Genomic DNA, 12,214 nt, shown 5'->3' with positions numbered 1-12,214 from the left:
TGACTCTTCAGAAACGAAAGAGAAAAATATATTTGTGAAGAAACAAATTCAAAGGCTCTTAGCACTTTTTATTATTAAAAACATGTTTGAATGTGAACAACAGGAAACAAATACTAACATTAAGCCAAGTCCTTTTGGGGTAGTTCTATCCATTTTCAGGGATGGTGGCATGCTCAGCCAGCAGTAGTCGGAGGGGAGGGATAATTTACCCTCACACTGTGGTGGGTGTCAGCCTTTTATATGCTGGGAGCCATGAAACACTGACCACCCACGTGGAGCTTTATTCCCTGATCCTCCACCCACAACACAAGCATTTAAAGTTGTATTTGCAAATTGTCAGAACTTTATAGCTCAAAATGAAGCCATGGTTGTTTTTTTGGGTGGTTTTTGTGTGTGTATGTGTGTGGGTTTTTTTTTTTTTTTTTTTTGGTGTCTTGGAAGAGGCTTCCCTGAAAGTGTCACCCCACAAGCCTTTAGGGAAATGGGCATCTTAGTACATGATTGTGCTGCTCGCAAGATGGAGATTGTCTGAAAGAAAACCGCTCTGGTTCTGAATGTTTACCTTGTCCATTTGGGGGCATATCCTCGGAGGAAAGGCCTGATCTAGAGCCAGAGTTACATGGTAGTTTAAGTGCTCTGTAGGTCTCTTCTAAAGTGCTCACTCTGCATCTATGCTTCCCTGGACGGCCTCTTGGTTTTCTTTTCTCTGTAAGAAAATGAAGTTTCCCTTTGAAGCAGGTGTTGGTAATGATCTGTGCCCTTTTTTCCATTGCCACATATTGTTGAAAGGCACTAAAAGTCCTTTGTGGGCAGCTGTTAACTTTCTATTACCAGATTAGAAAGAATTGCCTTTCCCTTCACATGAGACCATGCACGTGGGTCCTGACTTTCTTGTGACTGGTTTCTAGCTTGATTGTTCCATATGATAAGATTTTTATCGAAGTCCTACCTACAAAATGCCATGATCCCATCAAAAGTATATTTAAAGTAGGTTCCAGGTTTCATTTTCAACTTGTATTTAGGACACGAATAAAATGGATAAAATTAATTTTGATGAAGTTATGCACTTCAGAATCAGCTGACGTGTTACCTTTCTCCAGTAATGCCTCCATCGGGTACTGTTTCTAATGTGTGGGAATTTTTTCCTGTAGCGTTGGGCAGCCATTCCAAGGAGCTTACCTGGAAATCAACAAGAATCCCAAGTATAAGAAACTCAAGGATGCCATTGAAGAAAAGATTATCATTGCTGAAGTTGTGAACAAAATTAACCGTGCCAATGGGAAGGTAAAAATGCTAACCCTGAAGACCTGTAAGAAGTGTTTATCAGTTGGGACAGTCATCTTTCGTTTTCTGATTATTCTGATTTGCCTTTCATATTCTCAGTTCCTATAAAGGGAGCTGTTTCCCCTTACCTTTTTTTTTATTTTTTATTTTTTTATTGTTATGTTAATCACCATATATTACATCATTAGTTTTTGGTGCAGTGTTCCATGATTCATTGTTTGTTCATAACACCCAGTGCTCCATGCAGAACGTGCCCTCCTCAATACCCATCACCAGGATAACCCATCCCCCTCCCCCCCTCCCCTCTAGAACCCTCAGTTTGTTTTTCAGAGTCCATCATCTCTCATGGTTCATCTCCCCCTTCCCCTTACCTTTAAGTTTAGGTGGAATTTTGCTTGTTCTCCGAAACTTATATGACAAGATCTATTGTCTGTGTTTTTAGTGTGTTCTCAGTTTACCTAGGTTTGTGTGCTGAAAGATAGGGAATCAAATGGGCATTTCTGCAAATAACGAATGCTTTAAACTCATGGACCCACTTGGGGTATTTTTGATCATTGGTTTTACATCTTTATTTGTTTTGTTTTGCTTTGTTTTAGAGCACATCTCGGATTTTCCTTTTAACAAATAATAATCTCCTTCTTGCTGATCAAAAGTCAGGGCAGATCAAGTCAGAGGTTCCCTTGGTGGATGTGACCAAAGTATCGATGAGCTCACAAAACGATGGCTTCTTTGCCGTCCACCTCAAAGAGGTAAAGGTTCAACTATTAATTTGACCGAAAGATTTCTGCATTTGCCCAGTCTCTGAGTCACTGAATTAAAATTTTCCACATCTGAAAAGTGTTATTACTTGAAGTTTATACATTATAACCTTAATTTGCAGATTTTGGCTATATTCACTCTCACATAAAATCTCAGGCTTGGTTTTTCAGTAATTGAAATTGATTGACTGAAATTGCATTGATTAATCACGTTTATTAACTTGTTCATTGAGTTCTGATTTCACTGAGCAGCTTTGGTTTGCACTCACTGTGATGTGCATTATTTTGAGAAAAACCATGGAAATATCAGGATATTTTATGCTTCCTCCTGTTGTTTATTCTATATACCAACTTAGTAAATGTCCCTTTGTTCATCTTTAATTTATGAGTTTTTTATTAAAGAAGGCAACCACAATAAAACAACTGCCTAATAATTTTGACCTAAAGATTTTTTAATGTTTTGTGCTTTTTTAGTTTAACCTAGGACCTCCTGATTTGAATGGCGTAGCTAAGAATGCAGGCTCTGGAGTTGGTCTCACTAACTTTACAGTGACTTTGGCCAAGTCATTTAACTTCCATGTGCCTACCTACTTTTTCTCCTCTTTAAAATGGAGAGAATACTAGTACTACTTCATAATGTTACAAGGATTAAATGAGACAATAGGTATAGTGCCTACCATATAATAAATAGTCCCTGAATAAGTTGATGTCAGCAAATATGAATTATATTTAGGGACATGCATCTAGTTGGTGGCCCACCTGTCTTGCTGCTTCTACGCTTAGGAAAATCCCCTATGCTCAGTTCGGCCTGTTTTCCCTCCTGTGGGTCTTAACTTAAAAGGAGCATATCCAGTCCTAAGACAGTGATTCTGAACTTTGATTACACTTTATAATGCTGATGCCCAGGCCGTACCCACCCCCCCTCCCCAATCCCACCAAATCAGAGTTTCTTGGAATGGGGCACAAAACCATCCTACTGTTTGCAAGCTCCCTGTGTAGCTTAGGTGAAGAGTCACTGCCCTCGGATATTTGTTGGGAATGTTGTTGTTGTTGTTTTTCTTTTTTTTAACCAAATCACTGAGGAATTTTTTTAAATAGCTCTTCCAGAATGAGTGATAGGTTAGGTCAGTGCTTCTCAAGCCTGAATGTGCAAACAAATCACTCAGGGATCCTGTTTGGTTCCTATGCAGCGGGCCTATGACAGGGCCTGAGGCTCTGCTTTCTAACAAGCTCCCCGGTGAAGCTGATGGTGCCTCTGGCCCATCTACCAACTTTTCGGTAGCACAAGGTTCGGTAACCTTACTAAGAGTGCTCAGAGCAAGTTGGAAGGAATGCGCTTTTGTTGTTATCGTTTATTTGGAAGAGTGGACTCCAGTAGTTGATGTTTTCAAGAGACTGTAAATACATGTTCAGCCAAGCTTGTAAACATTTACCTCCTAAGCTATCCTTAATTATGATAGTCTACCTCTTGCTTTGTCCTTGCAGGGGTCCGAAGCAGCCAGTAAAGGAGACTTTCTCTTCAGCAGTGATCACCTGATTGAAATGGCCACCAAGCTGTATCGGACAACTCTCAGCCAAACCAAACAGAAGCTCAATATTGAAATTTCTGATGAGTATGTTCATAATCGTTTGAATGTGCCATTTCACTTTTAGCTTTATTGCTTTAGTCGAGCACTCCAGTCTCCATCTGTTTATATAACCACTACCTTTAAGTAGCGAATGTGTGTCTGGGATTTGTTCTAGATGGTGGATGGGCAGTGAATGGTGCTGGTCAAGTCCTTGGCTTCATGTCCCGGACATCCTGGTGAAAGAGATAAATATGCATAAATAAGAAATAGGAGATATGACTTTGGTTAGTGACAAGTGCTTGTGGAGGGAAATAAAGCAGGGTAAGGGCCAGAGGGTGCTATATTTTTGATAGGGAGGTCAGGGAGCCTTGTTTGATGCCGTGACATTTGAGTCAAGACTGGAATCAAGGGAGCAAGCCAGGCAACAACCTGGGAGGTGCCTTCCAGGGCAGAGGACAACAGGTGTAAAGGCCCTGAGACAGCAGTGAAAGTGGCAGAGTGAAATGGTAGGAAAAGACTCACGGGAGAGACAGGCAGAGAACCGGCCATGTAGAGCTGGAGGAGTTTAGCTAAGGAGTTGAGATTTTACTGTGGATGATGGAATGCCATTACAGGACGTAAGCAAGGGGGCGGCATGATCCGATTTGTGATTTTCAAAGATCGCTCTGGCTGCAGCGTGGAAAATAGCTCTAGGGAGGCAAGAGTGGAAGCAGAAAAAAGTTAGGAGCTTCTCTGAGCTGTCTAGGATGATGTGGCTTAGGCTAGGGTGTGAGTGGGAGGTAGTGAGACGTAGTCAGATTCCAAATGTAATTTGGAGGAAAACAAGAGGACTTATTAACAGATTAGATGCTAGGTTTGGGGCCTGAGCCCAAATGGTGGTACCATTTACTGCAATAGATGACACTGAAGAAAGAGGGGTTTGGGGGTGGCCAGGGGGCGTGAAGTCAAGAGTGCTGCTGTGGATGTCTTATATTTGTGATGCCTTTTTTTCACATATAGATAAGTAGAGTTATAGAATAAGCTTCCCATGTTGACTAGCGTGCTAAGACTGCTATATATAAATGTGAAATTTTGCTTTTTTACTTCACAGTAGGGCTCTAATGATAAAGACTGATCATTTATTTACATGCAGGTTGGAGCATTCCCCCCACTTACTAAATCTATCGATATGAGATCATTTAATGAATTTGAATTACTGCGCTGATTGATACTTGGTTACTTTCTTTTCAAAAGATTATTTACTACCTGCATATATACTTCTTTGCATGTATCGTAAGAATTTACATAACCAGATTGCTCAAGAAATGATTTTATTTTCTCATTAAGCTTTTGCCAGCCTATTCTATTTCACTTCTCTCTAAAAGTCTTTCTAAAATAATTTCATACCCATTCTTATCCCTGCATAAGCCAGACTAACCTTCCTTGATGTTTTGGGCTTTACAAAACCTTAGGTCCATCATCTGTTCTCATTGTACATTAAGAATGATGTTTAAGTTGGTGGGAGATTGACCTTTATGTATCCTCTACATTGGAAATTGCAGTTTGGACTAGATAACTTTTGTCGTTGGATCCTTTCTCTTATTAGGGGAAAAAAATATAATGACTAGTCGTGCTCCAGTCAACTAAGATTGTAACCCGTTAGGGCCCATTAGATCTTTAAACTCCCTTTAGCTGAAATTTGTTAGCGCTTGGGATGCAGGGCTTCAGTTTTGGTGGAACTGATCATTCCCACCAATCCTGGGAAGATTCTGTTTGTTCCAGAGGCAGGAGCTCCTTGGTACATGGATGACACAGCCTCCTGGTTGGCTCACCCCATTAACGAGGCTGTCTTTACAGAGAAAGCCACGTCAACATCCAGGGCACAAAGGATTGCTACTTTTAAAGTATTTCCCAAGCTGGTATTCTAAGAACACTGCCTCTGCTGTGAAGAAAGTATTCGCTGGTGGAAATTTACAATCCTTCTCTACTACAGCTCTTCCCAGATGCACCCTCCTGTCGTACATCATGACTCTCCTGAGGGCCTGGGCGGGATAGCATGAGCTGTGTTCCTCATACATAATCAACCACAGAGCCCCTCCCGTGGTTCTCACGGTTTGTGGGTGAGGCACATGATTGTGGGAGAGTTCGCTCGTGGGTGGCAGAGACCCTGCCTTGTTATGGGGGCAGGGGGGTGGGGTATGATGCTCTGGTTGTGTCAGCTTGCAGTAAACATGCTTGTGTGCCTGCAAGTTGACAGGGTGGCCGTGTGAAGAAAACAAAACATTTGGTAGCATTGTAAACCAATCCATAACACCTTTCTTTCTCCAGTTCCTAATTGTTGGTTGGTTTCATAGAAACAGTAGCTGATGGAGCCCTGCATAGCAATGGTGGGTCCGTGCCCAGGCAGCAAGGGAGCTATGAGGCAGAGCAAGGTCCCAGGGAGCCCGTTGCCTAACCTCGAGAGCTCATAAGCAAGGATTATACACCTCCTTGGAGAACATTTTAAATTTAAACAAAATTTGACAAAGTCATGGGCACCCCTGCCCATGTATTTTTTTCAGCCCTAAGTGGCTTTAATCCATTTCACTGCTGGCTCTACAGATTAGTATTATAAATGGTGTGCAGCTCAGTGACTGAAACCTTCCTCAGCACGTCCTTCTCAGAAGTAGAAGCAATTATTTTAACAAATCCAGTCTCCATAGCCATTCTGGATAAACTGGATGTCGATTTCCAGGAGGAGAGGCAAAGTCCTGTTTACTCCTTAGAGCAGTTTTAACCTCCTTTGTAATTCCCAGTCCTTCAACTCCCAAACCTTTCAGCCCATAAATAGATTGCATTTTAAGGATGACCTTAAATGTGTAATATTTCTAAAAAATTTCTAAAAGTGAAGTCTTGAATGTGTTGAAAAAAACCAAAGTGAATTTGTTCTTTTAAACATTTTAAACACATGTGCGTATGTGTACATGCATACACACACACAGATGTATCATTTTAACTTGTACAGTTGTTTTGTGAATATTTTAAATCAAATCATCTAAATTCTTTTCACAGTGAAGTTCTTACGAGTATTGATGCTATGAAAGGATGCATTCAACATTATTGTTTGCTGGAGAATGATTCTCTGAGAACCGTGTCCTTCCTGTGGGCCATGCTTCAGTTTTCTCTTCTATGAAATAGAAATAATATTACTCGCCTCATAGGATTATTTCAAAGTTGCGTTAATATATGTAGCTTACTAGGAACAGCGCCGTGCATGGCAAATACTCTGTGTATCTTCACTATTATTGTTGTTTCTGGAGTGAATTGCGCTCATGAATCGTGAACATGAAGACAGCCAATGCTAAAGTTATGGGGAAAAGAACTCCCTATACTTTTATTTTACTAAAAGTGGTCTTTGAAAATTAAAATGTCAAAATATCTGATTTTTTTAAATGTGTGTATTGGCATTAGACTTGGAAGGTGCTTTCTTTCTTTGAGGCGCATAGATATAAGTATTTATATCTATGATGCGATTTTGGAATGATAGCTCTTTCTTTTCAGTGCCTTCAAGTTGAAAAGGAACAACCCATTTAGAAGCTCGGAAGTACTATCCTGTTAAAGCAACTGATAAATCAGGAGTTTATGTGTCACATTTCAGTCCAGTAGATAATGTTTGCAAAGCACGGGCTCTGTAGACCTCGACACTGAGACTAATGTGCACAGAACAGAGCTGTTTTGATGTTTGCACTTGGGTGGATCCAGTGAGCATGTGGTCTGTCACATGGTTGGTAGAGTGACTCAGCTATATGCCAACAACTCAGAAAACTGTTCCCTGAGAAGCATACTGGATACGTGGTAACATTGTGCTAACTCTTTGGTGGAAAGAAGAGCACTGGCTTTGAGACGGGAGAGCCTGGGTTCTGGACCAGCCATGCCACTCTCCTGCCTCCGCAGATATGCCGTCCTTGCCGGCAAGGACCTCATTGGATAGGTCTGGGTATCCCCCCTCCCCCCAGCACCCAGCCCAGGAGGAAGGCGGTATGTGTGTGGTAGGAAGGTGTGACAGATAATCTTATGGACAAGTACTTGATCCCTGATGGTCTGTGAGAGGAAAGATTTGGACTAGAATATGGTTTCCCACAGTGTACCACACGTACTACTGGTAGGGTCAGAGGTGGCTTTGGGTGTACACTGATAGATTTTGTAAACTTTATAGTTTATATATATATATATAAATTATATATATATTTTAATATCCATTTAATATCCATTTGGTGGGTATCAAAAAACATAAGGAGCAGATCAAACTTGTGATTTTATTATTATTATTCCATAGGTCACAGCTATTTTGAAATATATTTATTTATGGTAGAAACAACTATTAGCATAGTATGTGGAAATAACAAAAATTATTTAGGAAATAGTTGAGTAACCAGTGTTTGGAAATCATAGTCTGGAGGATCTCTAGACCCCTTTCCTGAAATTTTTCATTTCATTTTCTGAAATTGGTGATAATTTAATAGGACCCGACCCCCAGTTTATATTTTTGCTATGCAAAAATGGAGAAAAATGGGAGAATAGCATGTTGAGTTTTCCATTTGGAACATGGAAATACTTCTTCTTAGGCCTTCTCCCCTTGCTGGAATATGGTGAGTTAATGAACTTCGGTTTCCTTGGGGCTAAGTGGTGACTTCAGGAAGTGCTGATGGAAAGTGGGAATGTCTGTCAAGGTCACTATCCATTAAGAAACAAAAGCTCAAGTTAGTGTCATCACCCGCTCTTGTGTGTGTGCTTTTCTCTAATTTGTCCTATTCTCTTCTTTTAGGTTCCTGGTGCAGTTCAGACAGGATAAAGTATGTGTGAAGTTTATTCAGGGCAACCAGAAAAATGGGAGTGTCCCAACGTGCAAACGAAAAAACAACCGTCTCCTGGAAGTCGCTGTTCCTTAACTGGCTCCTCCTCTCTGCTTTCACGGACTTGTTTCCTTGTAACAGTGCAATTTTGTTTTGTTTTGTTTTGTTTGGGGTTCATTGTATGTTTGGGAATTGCCAAAGGCTAATACTGTTAGAGACCCTTGGCAAAATAAAATATTTGACTAATCAATTTTTATTATTGGAATAGTTTTAAACCTTAAATTACAGTCTGTCCTGGGACAGGATTATAGAAGCTAACAGTGTCTGTGCCATGTCATACGTGTTCTTTGTTTAGCCATCATGTTAGATCTGTGTACCCGCAATCAGCATGTTACTCATAAATCATTACTATTTCTAAGTAGAGGAAATGGTCCCAAGAGGTAATTGCATTCATTCATCAAATATTTATTGAGTGCCTCCTCTTTGCTAGGCACTGTGCTGGGTGGCATGAAAACTGACTAGGAAGCCTTTTTGTTTTTCAGGCCACGGCATCTGGCTGGCTTGTGCTGTCTTGACTAGGGCTCAGAGAGGTTGAAGACGTTGAAACCAAAACAGTACCTGTTGCTGATGGACAGCATTATTCCGAATCCTGTAGTGTGATCTTAACCAATCCACTTCAAGACGGGCTTGGTCCTAGGAAGTAGAAATGTATGACCGGGTAAAATGCCTCTACATGTGGTTTCTATTTGAAAAGAGAAAACTGACATTGCAACAGGACTTTTAATTTGTTCAGCTCTTGTTGTTGCTTTTAACAGTAGAAAACAGAGTCATTCTTATTGTAGGAAAAGTGGCAGAAGTAGTCCAGTAAGATTATATTTTCCTGTTTCTGGTAAGCCTCATATATGATCCTACATAGGCTAATATTTGCGGAGTGTTGTTTTCACCCAAATTTGAGTAAATATTTTAAACAGCTAATACAGTCAAGGGCTGAAAGCCTTTCAGATAATGGCAAGCATTCTGTACGACATGAAATAAACATCCAAGATCTTTTTTGAAAGTTTTATTTATAATATACCTTTTGTAGGAGAGGGTGATTGGTACAGGATGCATATTTTAGTCAAGGATTAAAATTGTTTATGTTAATTTGCAGGACTTTTTTTTTTTTCCAAATTTACAGTAAGGATTCATTTTTGGAACTTACATTTTAACTTTGGAATCAAATTGTTTCTTATTTGGGAGGATAATGTATATACATTGGTATGTTAAATAATAAAACTGTTCTAATTTGGTGCCATTTCCTGGATCACAACTGTATTTTTGTATTTCAAGCTATGTTCTCATGTTGTGTGTCAATGTAATATTGCACCGAAAGGCTTTACCATTCAAACATTATATGTTTTCTGTGTAATTGAATTTCACTGACCTTTTATAAACCGGAAACATTCATTGAAAGTATTGGGGGGGGCACTTTCTTTTAATTTTTGAACTTAAAAAAAAATTGCTCCCATAAAGAAATTCTCAGAAGCCTTTGTGTTTATTGGTGCAGGTAGAGGATAGCATTACTTTGTCTCAGTCTACCGCATCATGTACCTAGAGCGGTAGATTGGTAGTTCCTGAAATTGGTGATTAGAAATCTGCAACTGAGAGGTGTTTTTAAAAAATGTTTAAAAAAATATGTAATACATTCACACTGTTCAACATGCAAGTAAGGATAGAAATACAATGCAAATTCTCCATCCCGTCATTCCCCCATCTGCTCAGTTCCCATGCCCCCCCCAAGTTAACCGTTGTTTTTACTTGCTTTTGCACAGCTTTATGCATATGCTTCCAAAACAAAATAAAAATATAGATTCTTATCTCCTGCTTTAGTAGACAAAAGCTGATACTTTATAGACTTTGTTCTTTACTTTGTCTTTTTTGCTCTTTGTTCCTCTTTACTGTGGCACAGTCTTCTGTTGTATGGATATGTTTATCCAGTCCCCTCCTGATCATCCCTGGGTTGTTTCCCGAATGGAAATTTAAGTCCAGGACAGAGAGGACCAATATTTCACGGGTCTACTTGTTAAATTTTCCTAAATACCGTCTCTGCAGATTGTTCATTATGATGATTAGCAACAATAGCAGTTAGCAACAATACATTTCCCAGAGTTTATTTCCAATAGAGAAGCCATTTAATCTCAGACTTTGTGGTAGGTGTTCTGCATGGATTTAAAAATATCTCTACAAAGTAGTTTTAAATGACAGCGTTTTTGCATATAATCCATCACTTCTAGTCTTGTCATTGAAATACTCAGTAATTTTTGGTCATGAAATTCATTCTAGGTGGGTTGTGACTTGACTTGAAAAAGCTTTTCCAAACCTTAGCAAGAAAGCTTCCGTACGCACCAGGGTGAAACGTGCCTCCTCAGTTTCCTAAACCAAGCTCGCCCCTGGGGAGAGCGTCCTTGAACAATACAGACTGGAAGTGAGAGTTCTTAATGTTTTCAGTACATGTAGTGATGCCTCCTTTTTTTTTTTAAATTTTTTAATTTAAATTCAATTACTTAACATATAGTGTGATATTAGTAGAGGTAGAGGTCAGTGATTCAGCAGTCTTATATAACACCCAGTGCTCCTTACACCCCGTGCCCTCCTTAATGTCCATCACCCCATTACTCCGTCCCCCCACCCCCTCCCTGCCTCCTTTTTTTTCCATAGGGAGCAAGTGCTAGTGATTAGGATAAATGTAATTGTTGAGAGCAATTATTTTGAGATTTTCAGCTCAGAAATAGAATATGAAACCCTGGTCTTTGGTCATGAGATTAGAGAGGGGTCAAAATCACAAGGAAAGCTTGTTTTTAAAACTCAACCAAACAAGCATGCAGATACCTGGGCTATAGCCCTTCCCAACTGAATCAGAATCACCAGGACAGAGCTTGGAAATAGGCGCTTACAAGAAAATCACCAGGTGATTAAGCATATTAGAGTTTGAGAACCATCCAGAAAAATACCAGCGCTTCTCTGCAGCTACACAGTCATGTGTCTTAACAGGTCCTCTGGGAAGTGATTCAGATGCAGCCTTCGGGTGTCAGAACTGGCCTAGAGCGTCTATAGCTGCGCGGCGCAGCGCCGGCTGGTCCTACCCTTGCTTCCCGCCTGCCCCCTGTGCCTGACTAGCATTACTGATAAACCGTGGCATTGCCCTATCTTAATGGGTGAGCAACCAATATTTCCTTATCTTTGAATTTCTGTCGCTGTCCTGCAATAGAGAATGGAAGTATTGGCGGCACTCCACATTTCCTGCTCTGGCCTGGCCACACGGCCCTAACTTGTTCTCAGCCACCACTTCGTTGCCCAGCCCCTGGAATCACTTGTAGGCCTAGACAAAGAGATACTGTGCTTGAAAAAAAGTAACAAGGTAGTGAGTACCAAATATCAGACCATGGTTGTTGCCAAGTTTGTAGTGTGGGTGACACGCTATCCTTGACTTTGACTTCCACGTACCACGGGAAAGTGGTAAAGAAAGCAACATGGGAAAGTGACTAATAGACTGGTTACAGTCTTGGGTTCCCCACTCTTGGAATAATAACATGGACCTGGTACTCGGATGTAAAACCTTGAGCTCGAGTTTGAATACCTTTTCTCGTATTGCTGGGGTTGTGGGGCATTTCCGTGATACCAAAGCACCAGGGCCAAGTGTTCTGAGAATCAGAGGCACCTCGTCAGTATGGAGGATTTGGCTGAAATCTAGGAGGATAAATGGTTTTATTATGCCATCTCAATTAGTATGCTGAGTGAGAACTCTCAAATTCAT

At 40.4% G+C, this 12,214-nt stretch overlaps 1 protein-coding gene across 5 annotated transcripts in view; it reads left to right on the top strand.

Moving 5' to 3' along the window:
- The window catches only part of MYO1B (myosin IB), a 179,622-nt gene extending 170,955 nt beyond the window's left edge, over window positions 1-8,667 (top strand). For all 5 annotated transcript variants that reach the window (XM_025848374.2, XM_073881058.1, XM_025848392.2 and 2 more), the window contains 4 exons: window positions 1,152-1,284; window positions 1,881-2,033; window positions 3,528-3,655; window positions 8,394-8,667. In XM_025848374.2, coding sequence (XP_025704159.1) covers window positions 1,152-1,284; window positions 1,881-2,033; window positions 3,528-3,655; window positions 8,394-8,517 — 538 coding nt within the window. In that variant the 3' untranslated portion in view covers window positions 8,518-8,667. The remainder of the gene's footprint in view (window positions 1-1,151; window positions 1,285-1,880; window positions 2,034-3,527; window positions 3,656-8,393) is intronic.
- Window positions 8,668-12,214: the final 3,547 nt, after the last annotated feature.

Source organism: Callorhinus ursinus, unplaced genomic scaffold, assembly GCF_003265705.2.
Source record: "Callorhinus ursinus isolate GAN/ISIS: 27379988/994484 unplaced genomic scaffold, GSC_fseal_2.0 scaffold2, whole genome shotgun sequence".
Taxonomy (NCBI): Eukaryota; Metazoa; Chordata; class Mammalia; order Carnivora; family Otariidae; genus Callorhinus; species Callorhinus ursinus.
This window is presented reverse-complemented; position numbering and strand designations above follow the sequence as displayed.